Source organism: Pelophylax lessonae, assembly GCF_965119305.1.
Source record: "Pelophylax lessonae genome assembly, chromosome: 6".
NCBI lineage: Eukaryota > Metazoa > Chordata > Amphibia > Anura > Ranidae > Pelophylax > Pelophylax lessonae.
In genome coordinates this window covers 139,366,825-139,387,239 of record NC_138773.1, presented here as the reverse complement: position 1 = coordinate 139,387,239, position 20,415 = coordinate 139,366,825, and the positions used below count along the sequence as shown (strand labels likewise).

The window sequence follows — 20,415 nt, the reverse complement described above, 5'->3', positions numbered from 1 at the left end:
ACAACATTGTTGTCTATACTGATGTCCTTTGTCTGCATCTATTTTATAGTGCTGTGCATCAGTAATGCAAAATCTGATCTATATGTGTGATATTAGCTATACATGTATCACTTTTATTGCAGACCTTATATTCCCAACGAAATGGAAGGGCCAGAAGTTTTGGCTGCAGAAACGTCAGATGTCCGAATACACAGTTCCTCACATTCGGACATACCAGAAGCCTGCAGTCCTTTTCTTGGTCCAGAGTAGAGGATCGGAAGATGATTAGATCTCCTAAACTCCCTGGTCCTCTGTAAATAAGTGAGGAGGCACCTCCTCCCATCTAAAAAGTGTAAATAAGTGAGGCACCTCCTCAAATCTAAAAAGGGACATTTCTTTTCTTTTTAATTGTTAGGGTTACCACAAAAAGGATGGTAAAATTATTTCTTGCTTCCTGTGAAAGGAAGATGCAACCTTGGGCAGATATAAGGGATCTGGCCTGAGAATAATCCTATCTGGGAAGATTAACATAAATGGTTCTTTAATAGAAAGATCTTGTGAATCCCCTGTTTTCCTGGCTGTAGTGACCGTTAACAGGAAGGATAGTTTTGAGGACCAAAACTTAAAGGGAACCTCTTCTATAGGTTCAAAAGGGCTGGACTGGTATATACCCAAAGTACAGCAAACCTATGACTTCCGTCACAACTGAATGTTGGCATGTCAGTTGTGAAAAATGTTCTATATTCCCGAAAACTTCTTATACACCTGCCCGCAAATGCAATAAAATTACATGGAAAGGAGTTTGTAAAAGGAATGCTTTTAACCATATCTTAGCGATCAGGTATCCTATCTGATGTCTGGAACCATAAACCACTCCTGATAGATTTGTCCGCAATTAAGCGGAAAGGAGCTAGGTAAAAGAATGTTTTTGACAACATTATACAGATCAGGTGTCCTACCTGATGTCTTGGAACCATAAACCACTCCCTATAGATCTGTCCGCAATTAAGCGGAAAGGAGCTAAGTAACTTCAATACCATTGGGTGCCTTTTTGGTACGGATGAGGGATACATCCAGAATTGTAAACCTATTGAGTTGGGTATATGGGTCAGATAAGTTCTGATACTGCCTCTTTTTAGGCTACAATACCCCTATGAACAAAGTTCTTAAAAGAGAAGAGGAGGATATTTTATAACCTTCTTCTAGGGTCCTACAACCTTATCAGGTTTTTAAGCAGAACTTCAGTCTCTAGGTGGACTAGACAAGCCATTAACATGTCTTATGAGATTTCAGGTGTTCCTGTGCCAGCAAAGCTGAAAGCACACTCAACAAGAGCCCTGGCAACATCCTGGGCGGAAAATGCTGGAGCTTCTTGGGAACAGATCTGCAATGCAGCCACCTGGTCCAGCCATGACATGTTTCTGAAGCACTAGAGAGTGAAGGTGCTGTCTCAGCAAGACCTAGTCTTTGGCCGAAAGGTTCTACAGGCAGTGGTCCCACCCTATGGTAGGCCTTTGGTTACTCTATTATCCTCTCATCTGTTGGCCGTCCTGAAGGTGAGAGGAGAAAACCTACAGTTAGTGTACCGGTAACTGTGTTTCTACGAACCTTCCAGGACGGCAGGCCTACTTCCCGCTCTGTTAAAAGGGTGTGGTAAGAATGTAAAATATAGGTGGTAAGTACCTAATGGCACTTTTCCACTGCAAGTACCGGCTAGTACCGGCTCGGCTCTACTCGGCCCTGCTTGGCCCGGTTTGCTTTTCCACTGCGGTACCGCATGGTATAGTGTCGGAACGGTTCGGTACGGTACGGTATAGGTTTGCTTTTCCACTAAAGTAGTACTAAAGTTAAGTGGGTGGGATAACAACGGGGTGGGTGTGATTCTCTGACCAATCAGTGGCTAGTAGTGACTGCATGCAAAGGATTGTGGGATATGGTACCAGTTTGGTACCTGTTGGAACCACAATCGAGTAGGTATTGTTTTTGCAGAGCCGTACCGTACCGTTCGGTTCCATGCAGTGGAAAAGCAAACCTATACCATACCGTACCGAACCGTTCCGACCCTATACCATGCGGTACCGCAGTGGAAAAGCACAAAAGCGTGCCGAACCGGTACGGTTCCATGCAGTGGAAAAGCGCCATAAGTGAATTGGTTGTGGAAGATACTTTTTTACAATTGAGGGACAAGGGGAAGGGTGGGGCATTTTAACAAGCTGTGAATTGATTGTGTTTCCTGTAGGGAGGAGCCTGTCATCTCTCATATGTTGGCCGTCCTGGAAGGTTCGTAGAAACACCGTTACCGGTATACTAGCGGTAGGTTTTACTGTAACTCCTTATAAACTTTAAGCTGGAGTTTGGCATTAATATGTTGGTGTATTCAAATTTTCTAGTACATTTAACACTCCCCCACCCACCCAGACTAACCGTGCTTCTGTCCACATCTGCCCCTGTGCTCATTCATCCAGAATGAGGACTTTGCAATACAGGAAGTGTGTTACTGGCCTTGTTGCCAGGTGAAAGCAGAAGGATAAGAGCCTACGAAAAGAAAATTGATGCACCCACAACATCTTAGGGATGGTAAACCGCAATAAAATTACATTCTTAGTTTTGTGCTTAATACGTCTTTAAGGTGTCATGCTATACAGTGTATGGCTGTTAGGCTTATATGATAGAGTTGTATATGATATACACAATTGACCGGTACTTTAATGTATTGTAATGCTATAGAGGTGGATATGTGTTAAATATTGTATGTACTTTTTATATAGATGCTGTATACTTTTTTTTTTTTTTTTTTAAATTGAAATCTGGGATGGTGCTGGTTTACTTACCTGGTTGCACTGTACTACATACATGTAATCGATGTCGGGCCCCAATTTTACGATGTAGATCTAGTTTTGTGGGTACTGGTCATTTATTGCAGGTTTCTAGGGAGCACTTCCATCTGTGTCTGTGACCAAGGTAAAGAGGTTTCAGGTACTTAAAAACCGTGTATCAATCTGGAATCTCCACTTGTAGGTCAGAACTGAGTGCAAAAAGGTCCTTTGATATGGAAGGTTCTACCTGAAGCAGTTGCGCTTTGGCAAAAGGGAACATGCCAGTGATTGGTGATGCCCCAATTTTGCAACAAAAGACTGCAAGGGGCTCACAGCTGTGATGTTGAGGGCTTATCAGAGACAGGTTCTAGAATAGTTCTATTTTAGCTTCATTAACCGTTTCCCACCCAGCCACTGTACATATACGGTCAGGCAACGTTCAAGGAAGATGTACCCGTATGTCTTCTCAGATCTGCACCTCCTGCATGCCCCCCGAGGGAGCCCAGTGGCACAACCTCTGGTCTCCAAACACAGCAGATCACCAATCTGTGTATCCAGGCAACTGTGCTCTGTCCTGCTACCATGTGATCGCTGTGACCAATCACAGTGATCAAATGTCCAGTAGTAAACAATGACTGTCCTTCATGAAGCCATTGCTTACATCTGTGATTGGTCACAGTGAACACATGGTACAGTGACTTGCCCTCTACCATGTCTTAGCTGTGGGCAATCACAGCTATCACAATAGTTCTCAATCACTGCAGGAATGCAGCTGATCACTAGAGCTGCGCATTTTTACTGGTCTCACGATTTGATTACGATTATCATGTCAAAAATTTGATTCCACGATGCATCACGATTACTGCCCATGGTTTTCATCAAAAACCCATCAGATGCAGCCTCACCAATGGCCATCAGATGCAGCCTCACCAATGGCCATCAGATGCAGCCTCGCCAGTCACCAATGTATAAGGCTGAATTGCGATGCATCGATTATAAGATTATTTTCAACATCCCTACTGATCACTGTCAGAAATGATTGCTTACATAGCCCTTGTGGCTGTGTGGGCAATCCTAGTGCTCAAAAATAAAAATCCCAATGACCTCAGAGCGGTACAGTGTCGCTATGGTAACAGTGCACTGCTCTGGTGACGGTATTTAAAAAGAAAAAAAGATAGATGGATAAATAGATAGATCGAGATAGATATAGTACTTAGGACCTCTTTACCTTGGAGAAAGTCACAACCGGAACTGCTCCTAAGAAACTTCCATAGAAAAGAAATGAGACGTGAATAAAAATAAATGACCAGTACCCACAAAACTAGATTTACATTGCCAAGCTCTTGCTCTACATTGATTACATGCAAGTAGTACAGCATCACTAGGTAAGTAAGCAGGTAATCTTAGCAAACGGGTAATAAAACAAGAAATCTGGGTAAAGGGATCTCTGGATGCAGTCATCTGCCTTGTGGGCCTCTGTTGGTCAGATTTTTGAGACCGGAATAAAAATTGAGGATGCTTCTTAAATTTCTAGTTGAAGAGACTTCTGTGCAGCTTAGGAGCTGCTGTGGACCTGTTAAGTTTCGCAATGGTTGGTCTGTGCTACAGTAAGGAAAACACTCAATAATGCCAGAGCTGTGCAGTTTGACATCCCCTGTCTTCCATGTGTTAAGTTACTGAGTGTTGCAGGATATGGAAAACCTATTTTTATTCTATAGTCTGTCTTAAAGGGAGAAATTGCAATAAACGTGTTGATTTTTTTCTATCCATGGCCAATTCACTTCTTAGAGCCCATTCACACTAGCGCGACTTGTGAGGCAACTTGTGTTGCCCCAGGTAGCTTGACATAACAAAAGCAATGTTAATCAATCAGTGCTGTCTTAATTGGCACTACTGAAGTTGCTCTGACTTCAGAAAAGGGTCCTGTACTACTTTGAAGCGACCTGTGATCCGACTGTCCCATATACTTCAATGGGAATTGCCTCCTTATCTTAATTGACACGACTTGTTATCAGACTTTCCAGGAAGAAGAAAGAGATTAGCCAGGCATTCCCCACAGACAAAGTCGCCTGTCTCTTCAAAGTAGTGCACAAGTCTCTTCCAAGTCTCTTCCAAGTCTCTTCCAAGTCTCTTCCAAGTCTCTTCCAAGTCTCTTCCAAGTCTCTTCCAAGTCTCTTCCAAGTCTCTTCCAAGTCTCTTCCAAGTCTCTTCCAAGTCTCTTCCAAGTCTCTTCCAAGTCTCTTCCAAGTCTCTAAACAAGTCTCTAAACAAGTCTCTAAACAAGTCTCTAAACAAGTCTCTTCAAGTCACGGGGCGACTTTCTGGTAGTGGTAGTGTGAACCAGCTCTTAGCTTCAGAGCCTGGGTCTTGTTTAATAACAATGGTTAATTATAGCTATGTGTGTGTAGATTGATGATAACCTTATGATTATTATTTCCTTTGTTTTGATTCATTAGGAGCGAGCCCAAGCGCTTACCAGTCAACCATTACAGATATTTGGACCTAAAGGTTGTTTATACATCCATCAAAGGGAACTGGCTGCTACTACTCCAAATGACAGTATGTACACCCTTTCCTGACTCTCTAAAGAAAGTAATAGAAAGAGTAGAAGAAGGCTAAAACCACTGTCAAATTTTATTTCTGTATGTATCGCTACTGCATATTTTTCTTCCCTGTATGGTGAAACTATTGTGAGCAGTAGAGGAAGTGAGGATGCCCTGGATTGCAGTAAAAACCTGGCAGAAGTTCAATTTCTTCTCATCTATCTATACTTAAAAAAAGTTATTTGGCATGACCTACACTTTAGGATGATTGGTTTACTTGTATATCCATAAAACGTTTAACCACTTAAATAACCCCTTCTTGCCCAGGACAATTTTCAGCTTTCAGCAATAATGTACTTTGACAACTACAAGGTCATGCTAGACTGTGCCCAAACTACATTTTTAACATTTTGTTCCCACATATAGAGCTTTCTTTTGGTGGTATTTAATAACCACTGTTTTTTTTATTTTTTGCTAAATAAAGACCTGAAAATTTTGATGGACACAGCACAATATCTTCTTGACCGATGGGTTTATGCTGCGCTCTATAGGGCAGTCCCAGGGGGTATACTCCCACTTCCTGCTATAGGACTTCAGTTTTTTTCTGCCTAGTCAGGTGTAAGGACATAGTTTCAAGTCCTAGCATTTTTATTTCCTTTTTAAACAAAATGTTTTCTTTTTATTATTTTCTGTTCCTGTGAGAACTACATTCAACTGCCGGACTGGATATCCTAGATCCTTACGGTCCTCTCAGTCTGGCCAGCGAACGCGACCCGACCTAAGCTCTGCACTGGGTTGGCCGTGACATTGCCCTTCTGGACAGGGGCTGGCCGGCAAGTTAAACATCTCGCGAGGATGCGTAGCCTTGGTCACAATCCAATTCATAACTTGAGTCCCAGCGTACCTCTGGCCCACAGCACCCCCATGCCAAGATGGTGAGTGGTCTGTCTTGAGTGGTGCCCGCCTGGCCCCATGGTGTGGTAAGTAGTGTCCCCCTGCCCCTCTGGTGGTCCCTCGGGGTGGGCGTGGGCCCCTTCCTGGGTTGGTCGGACCCCTGAGTGTCCTTCCTTCCCACTTTTCCTGGTTAGGGGGGCTTGTCTGGTGTTGGGCTGGAGAGTGGTGGGTGCGGTTGTCAGCCCCCCATTGGGGGGTGCCCATACCCGGATGCTGCAGGAGGGTCCCCTCCTGGTGTATGACCTTTTCCCTGGGGTCCCGGGTGGAGCCGCCATTTTGCCCGTAGATTCTGTATTCCCGGGTTCAGCGGCCATGTTTGTTTAGTCCAGTGGCCATGTTTTTGGTTTTCCCATAGGGAATATCAGCGGCTAACCTCCCCTAAGCCAGCTTTGAGGGTGCGATGACTCAGGCAAAAGAAAGGGAAAGGAATCTAATGCTCACAGTTTTAAATATTTATTAAAAAATCACAAGTATAGCACTTACATGAGCAGGCACTTCAGACAGTGCGGGCTGCAAACAGCTGATATTGTATACGAGGCAAAACCTTCTTGGGTCTGACGTCCACCAAGTAGGCTTCTCCCCCGTACGTGTTGCGTCATGTGACCCCGCTGACGAAGTTGCATAACGCAACACGTATGGTGGAGGAGCCTTCTCGTTGGACGTCAGACCCAGGAAGGTTTTGCCTCGTATACGATATCAGCTGTTTGCAGTATCTGAAGTGCCTGCTCATGTAAGTGCTATACTTGTGATTTTTTTAATAAATATTTTAAACTGAGCGCATTAGATTCCTCTCCCTTTCTTTTGCCTGAGTGTCATCGCACCCTGAAAGCTGGCTTAGGGGAGGTTGGAGATGTGAAGTGGAAAAGACAGGCAGTCCATTCATTATTACCAATGCTTGTATGACTCTGTAGGAGTCTATCCCTTAGGTGAGCTGCTATTTCAGCACCAGTCACTGAGAGCACTATTTTGGAGTGGTGTGGAGCACAATCTCACTCTTACTTCACTGGACAATTGATTGGGATATTTGGAGCACCCTCTCCTTGTCTAGGATTGGGTTTGGGACTTTTTTCAGATTATTTTGCAATTGCACTTTTGGTTCATTTTGCACTCGCACTTTCTATTTTGCATTTGCACTTTTGTATATTTTATATTGTGAATATTTAATTCAGTGTCATTCATCTAAATATTTTGATTTATCTGTATGACTCACATTATTGATTATCACTGTTATTGATTTATTAATTTTGATTGATATATGAAAAAAAAGTGGATTTTTCTGCGCTAATCAAAAATTGAAATAATTAATATGCAAAAGTTCTTTATAAAGTAAGGCTGCTGCACAAAGGAATCATAGAAAAAACCCAAATAAATTGAACTCGAAAATGTGCTGCGCTATAGTGCAGTGAAATGTGAGATCACCAGAAAAACAATAATAATATCACGTTATGTGTGAAAAGGACGAGAACCTGAATTTAATCAGTGGTCCTTAATGTATTATTTTGAGAAATAAAAAAATCAACTGTGTAAAAATAATCAATAATCACGTGTGTCATAAACCATACAGTGCAAAATACAAAGAGGAAATAAAGGTACAAGAGGATATTTTAAATCCCAGTTAGATCCCAATAAAGTCCATGTATTGAAGCACAGAGGAAATTTCAAGAAGATCAGCCACAAAGTCCCAGGAAGTGCATCCACACAACTCCTTATGAAGATAGGGAAGACACCGGTGTGCAAATCACCCAAAGAGATCAAATGGCTGCTCCCTCTGGTAAGCAGCCATTTGATCTCTTTGGGTGATTTGCACACCGGTGTCTTCCCTATCTTCATAAGGAGTTGTGTGGATGCACTTCCTGGGACTTTGTGGCTGATCTTCTTGAAATTTCCTCTGTGCTTCAATACATGGACTTTATTGGGATCTAACTGGGATTTAAAATATCCTCTTGTACCTTGATTTGATATATGATTTGAGTCACTTTGGCGCTGCAATATTGATTTATTTTATATTCATTGCCGCTTAACTCTTTGTTGGCAATGAAGCCTCTGGAGCGTGTATCACCACCTGACCCACTCCTGGAAGCTACGGGAACCTCTGGGTCTCAGTCTGCCCTGGCGGCCATGACGGCAGCCCTGCAGTCACTTGTATCCAAAGCAGATATGGCCCTTCAAACTAGGCCTAGCAAGAAGCCCCCCCCCACCGCCTTCACCTGTATCCTCTGCATTCTCAGAGTCGGAGGTGGATTTGGCCGCCACGGACGAGAGTCAGCCCACTGGGTCTGCGTCCACGCACGCTGAGTGCTCTAATAGTGAGGATGAGTCCTCCTCCTCCGCAGCTGCTCATGAAAATGCGCTGGTAGAGGTCCCAATTGTCAGTGTGGGAAAAGTTGGAAGACTCAGCGGACGCTGAGTCAGCAACGACGGTGCGGTTTGGCACCCGCAAATCTTCCAAGGTGACTAAGGTGTTCCCCTTTCCTGCCTATTTTGGCGATATCATCATTAGTCAGTGGGGTTCCCGGAAACGCATGGTTGGAATACCGAAGTGCTTCGCTAGGAGATATTCCTTTGAGGAGTCTCTTCTGAAGAAACTGACAGTTCCACCGTCGGTGGACTCTCAGGTTTCCAGGCTAAATAAGGCCACACCTTTTTGCTGGTGGAGGATTCTCCATTCTTTAAGGATCCATTTCACCGTGGCTGGTTCAATTTTGAGACCACTGTTTGCTGTCGCCTTGGTATCTCAGACCTTAATGGAATGGGCAAAGATTTTATGCCCGGCTCTGAAAGGGAATCAAGACCCTCCTGAGCTGGCGGATCAGTTGATCCAGGGGCTACAGTACATTTTTGATGCATCTTTGGATGCTGCTCCCTTGGCCGGCAGGGTATCTGTGATGGCGGTGATTCTTCGATGCATGATATGGTTGAAGAACTGGTTGGCCGACCAGGCTTCTAAAAAAAAAAAGTGCTGACTGATCTACCCTTTGTAGGTGACAGTTTGTTTGGGCCTCTATGGAAGGATCTTACGGGAGGTAAGAATAAATTGCTTCCACAGGTTGCTAGGGGCAAGGAACCTTGTCGTAAACATGGTCCTTTCTTCTCAGCTTGCAAGCCGCCCTTTTGTTCGTCTGGATCGCAGGAAAAGGGTTTGAGATCCCACCCGTAACTTTCCAGGAGGCTCCAAGAGACCCTGCAATGGTAAGTCCAAAGTGGGCACTTCTGGTTCTGCAGACAAGCCTTCAGCATTCTAAAGGGGCACCCTCACCCACATCTGGGGTGGGGGGATGTCTTCAAACGGTCAAGAGGGAAAAGAACCGCTCAAGTGAGGGGATAGTTCCAAACACATGCAACCCAGGTGCAGGCACGGATCCGCAGTCCTGATAGCAGCAAATGGAAGAGCACAAAAAGCCGCACAACCGGTTGAAGATGCAAAAAGTTAAAATCCAAATTTATTTTGCAGGCAAAAAGATAAAATCATCCAAGATGAAACCAAAACAGTCGGAGACATGGGGGAGAAAAGGGGAGCATGGTGGTTGACGCGTTTCACGGAGTCTTCCGCTTAGTCGTAACCATGCTGTACAATACAAGACACTGCTATATACAGAGGAAAAGGCATTTCAAATAACATGTACCTCCCAGAATGTGCTTGATTGAGCCCACACAGCTGCAGATACTAAATCCCAATTAAGGGCACACAAACAGCCCAGCAGGAATTGTATGTTTTGTTTTTGCTTCACCTTTTGTCCAAAAACGCATAGCAAAAAAGTTCTATAAATGCATATGCGAAAAAGCTTTCAATAAAAATAAGGAAAAAACAGTAGTGATAATCTAAAAAGACAGCTGGTAGAAGCCAAAAAACGAACAAAAACAAAGTAAAGAGAAAAAAGAAAAATGAAAAACGAAGGGAAAAAAAAGGGGGGGGGGGGAAGAAAAAAAGAAAGACAAAGAAAAAGAAAACAGTAAAAAGGAAGCATATAGATGTGTTCATACCCAGATGGAACTATGGTATAAAAAGAAATGGTGTATAATATAGTCATGAAGAGCATATATGTGTAAATATATAAGTGGTACACATAAAAATAATAAATGTGTAACCACAAACACATACATCACGTCCATATAGCATATGAAACAAATAGATAAATGGGGGGGGGGGGAAATTGTACACATATGTAATAGGTATGAGCACAACCCCCAAAAACGTATAACCCCATCCATTGAGTGGTATATCTGCAACTGTGTTCACATACATAGGGCAATCCACCCAATCGAAAGAATATAAAAATAACCAATGAGATATGTAAGAACACTAAACATTACCATAAAAATAATAATAAATACATAAATGCATAAACATAGAAGTCCTGTGTGTCTTTATCAGCATAATGGTATTATTATCCCCTATAAAGATATAAAAATAGGGACATTTAAATGGATATATACCCAAGACATTGGTAACGTCTCAGGCATATCCCACATCGATCTAACAAAAAAAAAAAATATATATATATATATGCTTACGTGTACATGTCGACTTAGATCATACTGAACACAGAGTATAGCATGCACATGTGTGAACCACCGTGCATATAGCACAATCAATATCCATAAAGGAATCAGCCACACATTGCATAAATATATAGCCATGGAGGCAAGCCGAACGGAACAACATGCATATATATCGAAGAACACATGCATTCCAAAAAAAAAAAAAGATGCAGAGACCGAAATGGGACAAAAGAGAAGGAGAAATGAGAAAAAAAAAAAAGAGAAAAGAAGAAACAAAGAAACACTAAGACATAGAATGGTCAATCAAAGAAACATGTACCATGTATGCGTATGGGATATAGGTAGCCCTCTCTGTATGTATAGTTAAATGTATGTACCCACGAATAGATACATGAATCATTACTGGGAATAAAAGTGAGTAACATCCCATTCAAAGTTTAAACCGCCAGGTAAGCGGGTCTGGAGTTTATGAATCCAGAAAACCTCCCGCTTACACAGAAGGCGGAACACATCGCCCCCTCTTACAGGAGCAACCACACGTTCGATCACTTGGACCGATATCAAAGACACATCACCGTCATGTTCTGAATTAAAATGTCGGGCCACATTCGTGGATTTCCTCAATCTGACATCACTAAGGTGTTCCCTAAATCTGTCTTTAAGTTTTCGTGTGGTGCGACCCACATATTGTACAAAACATTCTCTGCAAGTAATGAGATAAATAAGGTATGTAGTGTTACAATTAAAAAACCTGTTGATTTTGTATGTTTTGTTCTCAAAAGAGGATTGAAAGTTAACACCCCCTAGAATATGGGGACATGTAATGCAGTCCTTAGCCCCACATCGGAAATTACCTTTCAGATGCAACCATGTTTCTGATGTATTTTTAATTGTAGTGCTAAACAGACTTGGGGATAACTGGTTTCCCAGTGTTTTGGCCCTCTTGGCGACAATATTCACTCCTCCCTCTAAGATCCTGGCACAGTCCTTATCACCATACAGAATGGGAATATGTTTATTGATAATTTGTTTGATCCTGTTAAATTTCAAACTGTATGGGATGGTGAGATTAATGGAGCCATTATTGCCAGAAGTCTTAGATTCATTGAAATGTCTCTTTGGTGTAAGGAGGCTTTTCCTGTCCCTATTAAGGGCAATAGAGTATGCCCTGTCAAGGGTCCATTTTGGATAACCCCTAGCCAAAAAGCGTCTATACAAAAGTGCTGACTCTTTATTGAAAACGTCCAAGTCACTGCATATCCTTCTGATACGAAGGAATTGACCTACCGGTATACCCTTTCGAGTATGAAATGGGTGACTGGAGTCAGCATGTAACAAATTGTTACCAGCTGAGGGTTTCCTATATAGGCTAGTGACCACCTGATTTTGTCGATGCTCAAGGGTAACATCTAGGAAATCAATCCTATCAACATTGAATTGGCCAGTAAATGCCAGATTGTAATCATTGCGATTTAGATATTCCAAAAATAGGTCAAAAGGAAGGCCTTGTCTAGTGATAAAGATCAAATCATCTATATAACGAAAGAATATGACAATTTGATTCCTGTAGGGGTTACTATCTCCAAAAATGTGGACCCTCTCCCACCACCCCATGTAAAGGTTGGCGGATGTCTTCGCCTTTTCCCGGATCCATGGACCTTGCTCATTCAGGACAGATGGGTCCACGAGTTGATTCGGTTGCAAGATCTAGTCACAAAGGTTTTGGCCCCAGTTATGGCCTTGCTACGACAGAAGGGGATCACAGCCAGGGCCGGTTTTAGACAAAGTGTGGCCCTGGGCAAACCTAAAAGTGGGGCCCCAAATTTTTTTATATTCTACCAAAAATATAGGCGCATTTAATCAATTTAGCCAAATAAAACATACAACTACATGAAAATATGCTTTCATTAAATAACATTAAATAGAATAAATAAAATATAACAAAATCAATGCAATTATGAATTTTTCATCGAGAAAAAATCCAGTGTAGACAAGGCTTTAAGGCCACAGGCAGCACAGCGCTGCGCAGCGCATTGTATCCGCCCGCCGACACATAGTGGAGCGGAGGCAGCGTGACACTGACAGGGGGCGGCTGGGGGCCCTTTGGAAGATGAAGCCGGCTCCTGACAGTGACGGGGCCACTTTGTAAAATGGAGCCTGCTGCTGACAGTGACACGGGGCCAGGGCCGGACTGGGTATGAAAACCAGCCCTGGAAAAAATTACATACCAGCCCCATAGCATTGCGTCGTCATACCAGCACAACGTTGATTTCTTGTTCATAAAAGGTAAAATCATGCAGTGCGTGCCCCGTCAATGCAGACTGACCACAGCGTGCCCCCTTTCAATGCAGAGAGACCACAGCGTGCCCCCTTTAAATGCAGAGAGACCACAGCGTGCCCCCTTTCAATGCAGAGAGACCACAGCGTGCCCCCTTTCAATGCAGAGTGACCACAGCGTGCCCCCTTTCAATGCAGAGTGACCACAGCGTGCCCCCTTTCAATGCAGAGTGACCACAGCGTGCCCCCTTTCAATGCAGAGTGACCACAGCGTGCTCCCTTTCAATGCAGAGTGACCACAGCGTGCTCCCTTTCAATGCAGAGTGACCACAGCGTGCCCCCTTTTAATGCAGAGTGACCACAGCGTGCCCCCTTTTAATGCAGAGTGACCACAGCGTGCCCCCTTTTAATGCAGAGTGACCACAGCGTGCCCCCTTTTAATGCAGAGTGACCACAGCGTGCCCCCTTTCAATGCAGAGTGACCACAGCGTGCCCCCTTTCAATGCAGAGTGACCACAGCGTGCCCCCTTTCAATGCAGAGTGACCACAGCGTGCCCCATACAGGCCGGTCCCCCATAGATCTCCCTTTAGAGCAGGCCTGACCAGGGTGAAGGTCCCCCATATTTATACATCCCTCTTTAGAGCAGGTAAGGGAGACAGGTCCCCCATAGATCCCCCTTTAGAGCAGGCCAGAGTGAGGGTGCCCCATAATTATACATCCCCCTTTAGAGCAGGCAAGGGCAGGCAGGCCCCCCCATAGATCCCCTTTTAGAGAAGACAAGGGCAGGCAGGTCCACCATCCCCCATAGATCCCCCTTTAGTGCAGGCAAGGGCAGGCAGGTCCCCCATAGATCCCCCTTTAGAGCAGGCATAGGCCAGGGTGAGGGTCTCCCATATTTATACATCCCCTTTAGAGCAGGCAAGGGACTCCCTTGCCTGCTCTTAAGGGGGATGTATAAATATGGGGGACCCTCCCCCTGGCCTGCTCTAAAGGGGGATCTGTGGGGGACCTGGGATGGCTGACCTGCCTGCTCTAAAGGTGGATTTATAAATATGGGGGACCCTCACCCTGGCCTAGGCCTGCTCTAAAGGGGGATCTGGGGGGGGGGGCCTGGGATGGCTGACCTGCCTGCTCTAAAGGGGGATTTATAAATATGGAGGACCCTCACCCTGGCCTGCTCTAAAGGGGATCTAGGGGTACCCCCTAGATCCCCCTTTAGAGCAGACCTAGGCCAGGGTGAGGGTCCCCCATATTTATAAATCCCTCTTTAGAGCAGGCAAGGGCAGGCAGGTCAGCCATCCCAGGTCCCCCATAGATCCCCCTTAGAGCACTCCTAGGCCAGGGTGAGGGTCCCCCATATTTATAAATCCACCTTTAGAGCAGGCAGGTCATCCATCCCAGGTCCCCCATAGATCCCCTTTAGAGCAGGCCAAGCAGGGTTCCTTTCCCAGACCTCCAGTTCAGTCCACACAACCTACCGTTACCATCCTGCTTTTCTTCTCCAGGTCAGAAGTTCTCCTGGTCAGTCAGACAGTCCCTCCCCCAGCCGAGCCAGCCCAGAGTCAGTCACAGAGAGAGAGATCACTGCGCAGCCGCGCACGCAGGTCTCTCTCCAGTCTCCCCCACCACTCGACTTTGTGGGCGGTGCCAAGAGGTAGAGCCAAGTGGGAGGCGGGAACGGACAATCCGAGGGAGGCCTGAGGCTCCGCCCCCGAGCGTTAGCATCGCATCGGGGATTGAACAGATTCTTCTCGGCAGATGGGCAGAGTGACACTTGCGGAGCGGCGGACACTGCAAGGACCGCTCACGGATACCAGTGTCCGTGTGCGGACACCTTGCCGACCCCTGCCGATTGGCCAGTCCGGCCCTGCACGGGGCCCGGGGCCCCTGGACTTTCGGGGCCCGGGGCAGTTTCCCAGTTTGCCCCCCCCCCTAACGCCGGCTCTGAGCACAGCACTGGGTTACCTTCAAGATCTGCTTCTGCATGCAGAGTCTTCCTCGGCTCTAGAAGCCAACTTGGACATTACTGTGCAAACACCTACAGGAGTTTGGATAGACACACAATTTTCAGAAATCGCCACTAGTTTGGTCCACAAAGCTGGACTACTTGGATCTGACACTGGACTCAGCGTCAGCCCTGGTGTTTCTTCCTGAGGTGAAACTTCTGAAGCTACAGGATGTGGTTCAGCTCCTGTTGTCCAACCATCGGTCGTCACTCAGGACTTGCATGCAAGTGCTGGGTCTGATGGTTTCCACCTTCGAGGCACAGTTCCACACCAAACCTCTGCAAAGGGAGATTCTGTCCAGATGGAACAAGGATCTGCTGTATTTGGATTATTTTGATCCTGTTGAGATGCTGTTTGAGGAAGTCTCTGCTATGGTGGCTCAGCTCTCTGGCCCTTCATCTGGGAAAATCTTTTCTTACCCCTGTATTGGACAGTGATCACCATGGATGCCAGTCTGTTTGGATGGGGAGGTGTCTTGGGAGTGTATTTGGCCCAAGGTGTTTGGACTCAGAGTCCAGGCTTCCGATCAACACCCTAGAGTTTCGGGCAATCAAACTTTGTCCCAATGGACAGATCATTTGCAGGGAAGCCCTGTGCGGATACAATCGGACAATGCTACGGCTGTGGCATATGTCAATCATTAAGGGGGCACAGAGTACCTCGGGGTGGCCGCAAAGTTTTGTTGGCTGCGGTCTTAGAGGCTACCGCCTCTTGAGGGTGTATTTTTTTTTTTTTTTTTCCTGGTGGTGAGCTCAAGTTGTTCCTTGTTGAGCTCCTGTTTTACCTGGTTGGCTATGTTTAGCCTCGTTGGGGATTATATGTATTGCTGTGTTTTTCCCACCTCTCATGTTGATGCTGCTTTGGGGCGTTCCAAGGGTCTAGAAGACATGGAGCTGTGTTTGTCAGTTAACGAAAAGGAACTGGATTTTTGTCCTAATGTAAAATTAAGTATTTCTCTTAAGTCCACTGACAGTCACCGCCCACTCATTCAGTCTTCACCAATGGGTATTGACCTCTTATCCATAGGAGCAAGCTAGGCATAAGACTTGTTTAAAAAAAAAAGTAGTTTACATGGACACACCTATGGGGGCTGTCCCACTGGTCCAATACCCCCCTGCTATCAGCCATCCCAACTCAGTTTGTCTTCTGCCTAGTTAGTCGTGCAGCGGTCGGCAAGCGGTTATCTACTGCGGCGGTCAGCCCCTCACAGGCAAAGCGACGTAGCCTGTGAGGCTCTAGGGAGCGCGCTCCCGGACCCCCCCCCCCGTGCGTGTGCCCGGCGGACCCGATGTCCGCCGGGCACTCGCGATCGTCCGTTACACCGGAAGAAAGGCAGGTGGCTAATGTAAACAAAGCCGCCTGTCATTCTTCCCTGTGTAAGAATGAAGATCACACGGTTCTACTATGTAGGACCGTTGATCTCTGTTCTTACACTAGTAGCCACAGCCAATCACAGTTAGAAACACGCCCCTAGGGACACACTTAACCCCTCCCTCTCCAATAGAGTTAACTCCTTCACTGCCAGTGTAATTTTTGCAGTAACAGTGCATATGTATAGCACTGATTACTGCAGTAATGTCACTGGTAACCCCAAAAGTGTCAAAAATGTCAGTCAAGGGTCCGATCTGTCCGCCGCAATGTCGCAGTCCCGCAAAAAAAAAATCGTAGATCGCCGCCATTACTCGTTTAAAAACAACAAAAATGACAAAAATCTTTCCCTTAGTAAACGCAATAACTTTTGCGCAAACCAATCAAAATACGCTTTTTGCGACTTTTTTTTTTTTTTTTTTGTTTTTACCAAACATAGGTAGCATAAAACAAATTGGCCTAAAATGTTAAAGCGGAGTTCCGGGCACAGAATCGTTTTTTTTTTTTTCAATCTCCCCCTAACAATCACCCTTACACATCGATACATCCGCTAATCCTGGTTAGAATGGTGAAATAATGAGTTTGCAAGAATAAAATCTTACTTTATATAATTTCTGATGTGCGGCGCCATCTTTGTTGTGGATTGCCGAGTCCGTTGTGGGGAAATGTCTTCCCTTCTTCCTGATTCCAGTGGGCGTAGGCCTGTGAGTCAAGAAATGAGAACAGTGGTCGGCCGCCCATGTGACTGCAAAGTGCATCATGGGAGGGCCGAGGAAGAGCTCCCAGGACGCATTGCGGCAGGAAGTGACGAGGAGAGCCGAGGCACAGGAGGGAGGAAGTCCTTTGAAAGGTGAGTATACAAACCTCTGTAAACAGGTAAGTGAAAAAAAAAAACTATGGGAATATCCAATTCTGACTCAGCGGAGAGTAAGGAATACAATGCAGTAATTATTAGAAATTGAATTTTGTGCCCGGAACTCCGCTTTAAAAAATTTTGATTTTTACATTTTTTTTTGGGGAATTTCATATAAGAAAATGTGAAAAATATTGTTATTTTTGCAAAATTGACGCTCTTTTTCTGTTTCTAGCGCATGATCAAAAAATCGCACAGGTGATCAAATACCACCAAAAGAAAGCTCTGTTTGTGGTAAAAAAAGGACGTCAAATTCGTTTAGGTACAGCGTCGTACGACCGCGCAATTGTCCGTTATAGTCACGCAGTGCCGATTCGCAAAATAGGCCCTGGTCAGGAAGGGGGTAAAATCTTCCGGGGCTTAAGTGGTTAAGGAGTAAGATAGGCTTCCCTGTGCTGGGACTACAGTCTCAGCCTTTCTTTTTTTTTTTATGATTTTATTTTCTCAAGTGTGTTTTCTTACACTACTAGCTGTTTATTTCTCAGCGTTTAGTTAGTCGATTCGCTATGTGTACGCCCTAGCCTCGCAAACTACCTGTCCCTGTCCTCGGGGATGAAAGCCTGCGAGGTGGCCACCTTGCTTGGACGTCTCACCCACGGTTCCGTGCATTGCTAGCGTCCTGCATTTTTTGGCTGACAGCACCCCCACCACCTGGGGTGGGAGGCTTCCCGTCGATTGAGAGGCACCAACGCCATCGGGTACGGTTGGCAGTCTGATGGTCTGTGGTATCCCCTCATGTCTGTGTGTTTTGGGGCTCCCTTACTCCCGGTCCCTGCGGGGGGCACTATCACAGCGGGATCGCTATGTGGGGGGGTTGGGGGTTGGGGGGTCCCTCTCCTGAGTGCCACTATGTATGTGGTTGGAGGTGCAGGCATGTGTGGCGACCGCTGCGGGTTGAAATACCGCCGGTCCGCCATTTTAGGTGTGGGCGTGCTGCTGGCTTCACTGTGGGCACTTATACAGCAATGAATGTGGTGTGTTTTGGCGCCTTACGGTGCCATCTTGTGTGTGGCAGTGTGTTCTTCTGAGCACATTTTGGCAGCCATTTTCACAGAGCCTCCCATTACTTTCTATGGGCAACCATTTTTCCTTGGTCTGTTTTTCCTAGTTCAGCCTCCTGCGGTGACATCACTTCCTTTTTCTCTGCAGTGGAGTTCGGCTGGCGTGTGGTAACACTTGTGGGGTCTGTCTTGCTGTCCTTTGTGGGGAATATCTCTGTCAGCTCATTCCTACTTGCGGGATCTGCTTGTATAGTTCTTCATAGCGGTGTACTGCGGTGGAATTGCTGTGCGCTTAAAGGGCCAGTACCTTAGCAAAAAAAAAAAAGAGGGGGAAAAGTTTTTTTCCTGATGGAGTCCCAGGACAGCAAATCCCCCCCCCCCCCCCCCCCAGCTTTGGTGGATGATTCAGGTTCCTCTGGATCTTCTGCGATGTCTGCTCTGACTGCTGCACTTGCGACTTAAGCGTCCAAAGTGGATCTTTTGATGGCTGAATGGGATACTAAGAAGAGGCCTAGGCTTTCTTTTTCTTCTGATTCCGATTCTGATATGGTTGCTGTGGACAGTGTGCCCCTCATTCTTCCCAGTCTGATGGGGAGAGGGAGGATGGGGAGGGGGATGATTCCCTCCCTGGAACGGCCGAAGAACGCGCGGCAATGGCTGCACTGATTGCTGCTATTAAAGATACACTGCAGAGGATGAGCCCAATCCTCCGGGCAAGCGGTCCTCTTTTGGTACCCGCAGATCCCGTAAGGCGGCGCAGGTGTTGCCTTGCCCCGCTGAGTTCCATGAAACTATGAATGAACAATGGCGCAATTTAAAGCGCAATTTTGCGGTGCCTAAACGGTTTCAGGTCCATTACCTTTTTGCGTCTCCTACGGATTCGCGCTTGACTGTGGCTCCAAAAGTGGATCACACTGTGTCTAGGTTGAACAGGGCCACTCTGGTACCCACAGAGGATTCCCCGGTGTTCCGGGACCCTACGAATAGGAGGCTGGAATCCCTTGCCCGCCATTCCTATATGGTGGCGGGTTCCATGCTAAAAACCTATTTTCGCCTTCGCCATGGCGGCTCAGGCTGTGGCAGATTGGGCTAAGGTGCTCAAACGCACCCTCGTGGCTGATTCTGCCCCTCCTACTACTATGGAGATGGTGGACCAGATTTACCATGGGGTTGTCAGAATTAATAATTAATAATAATTAATAATATCTCGCTGTGCCTCCATTATGTCAGAATGTTTATACTGCTCTGAATATACAGTGTCTATTTATGGTTAATAATAAGCAAAGATCTGTGTGAAAGGAGAATCTCAACTTATTCCATAAATCTATATGTAGCGAATTCTTTTTATTGATTAATTTCTTTTTAAAAGCATATACCAATCTTAGTGAAAACAGTCTACAGTATGGAATATATATAAGAATATTTTATTCACCAGACGTGTAATCACAATAAATGATCAAACGAAAAAAAATATAACTTCACAAACATACGAACTTCAAACAATTAATGCAATGTGATGTGTAGCTCAATAATGAAAGTGAAACTGAAACAAAGTTAAAGTGAAACGAAAGCAAGATTACCATTTCCCCAGATGTAGTAGAAACCATATTTAAGTATACTATACAATCAGACCACAATTGTCTGCGCAATGCACAGCCTAATAGTCATTTCACTGCAGATGAATTGAGAATAAGCCATGCAAAACGGAAGACTTAAAATCGCAAATAATGCGCTTACCGTATATACTCGAGTATAAGCCGACCCGAGTATAAGCCGAGACCCCTACTTTTACCACAAAAAGATGGGAAAAATGATTGACTCGAGTATAAGCCTAGGGTGAGAATGCAGGGCGGCGGGCATGGTGCAGGAGAATGCAGGGTGACTGGCATGGTGCAGGAGAATGCAGGGTACTGGCATGGTACAGGAGAATGCAGGGTACTGGCATGGTACAGGAGAATGCAGGGTACTGGCATGGTGCAGGAGAATGCAGGGTACTGGCATGGTGCAGGAGAATGCAGGGTACTGGCATGGTGCAGGAGAATGCAGGGTACTGGCAT

General features: G+C 45.5%; 1 protein-coding gene across 3 annotated transcripts in view; it reads left to right on the top strand.

Moving 5' to 3' along the window:
- The window catches only part of NTAN1 (N-terminal asparagine amidase), a 989,828-nt gene that overhangs the window by 148,374 nt on the left and 821,039 nt on the right, over window positions 1–20,415 (top strand). For all 3 annotated transcript variants that reach the window (XM_082262325.1, XM_082262324.1, XM_082262323.1), the window contains exon 2: window positions 5,252–5,354. In XM_082262325.1, coding sequence (XP_082118451.1) covers window positions 5,252–5,354 — 103 coding nt within the window. The remainder of the gene's footprint in view (window positions 1–5,251; window positions 5,355–20,415) is intronic.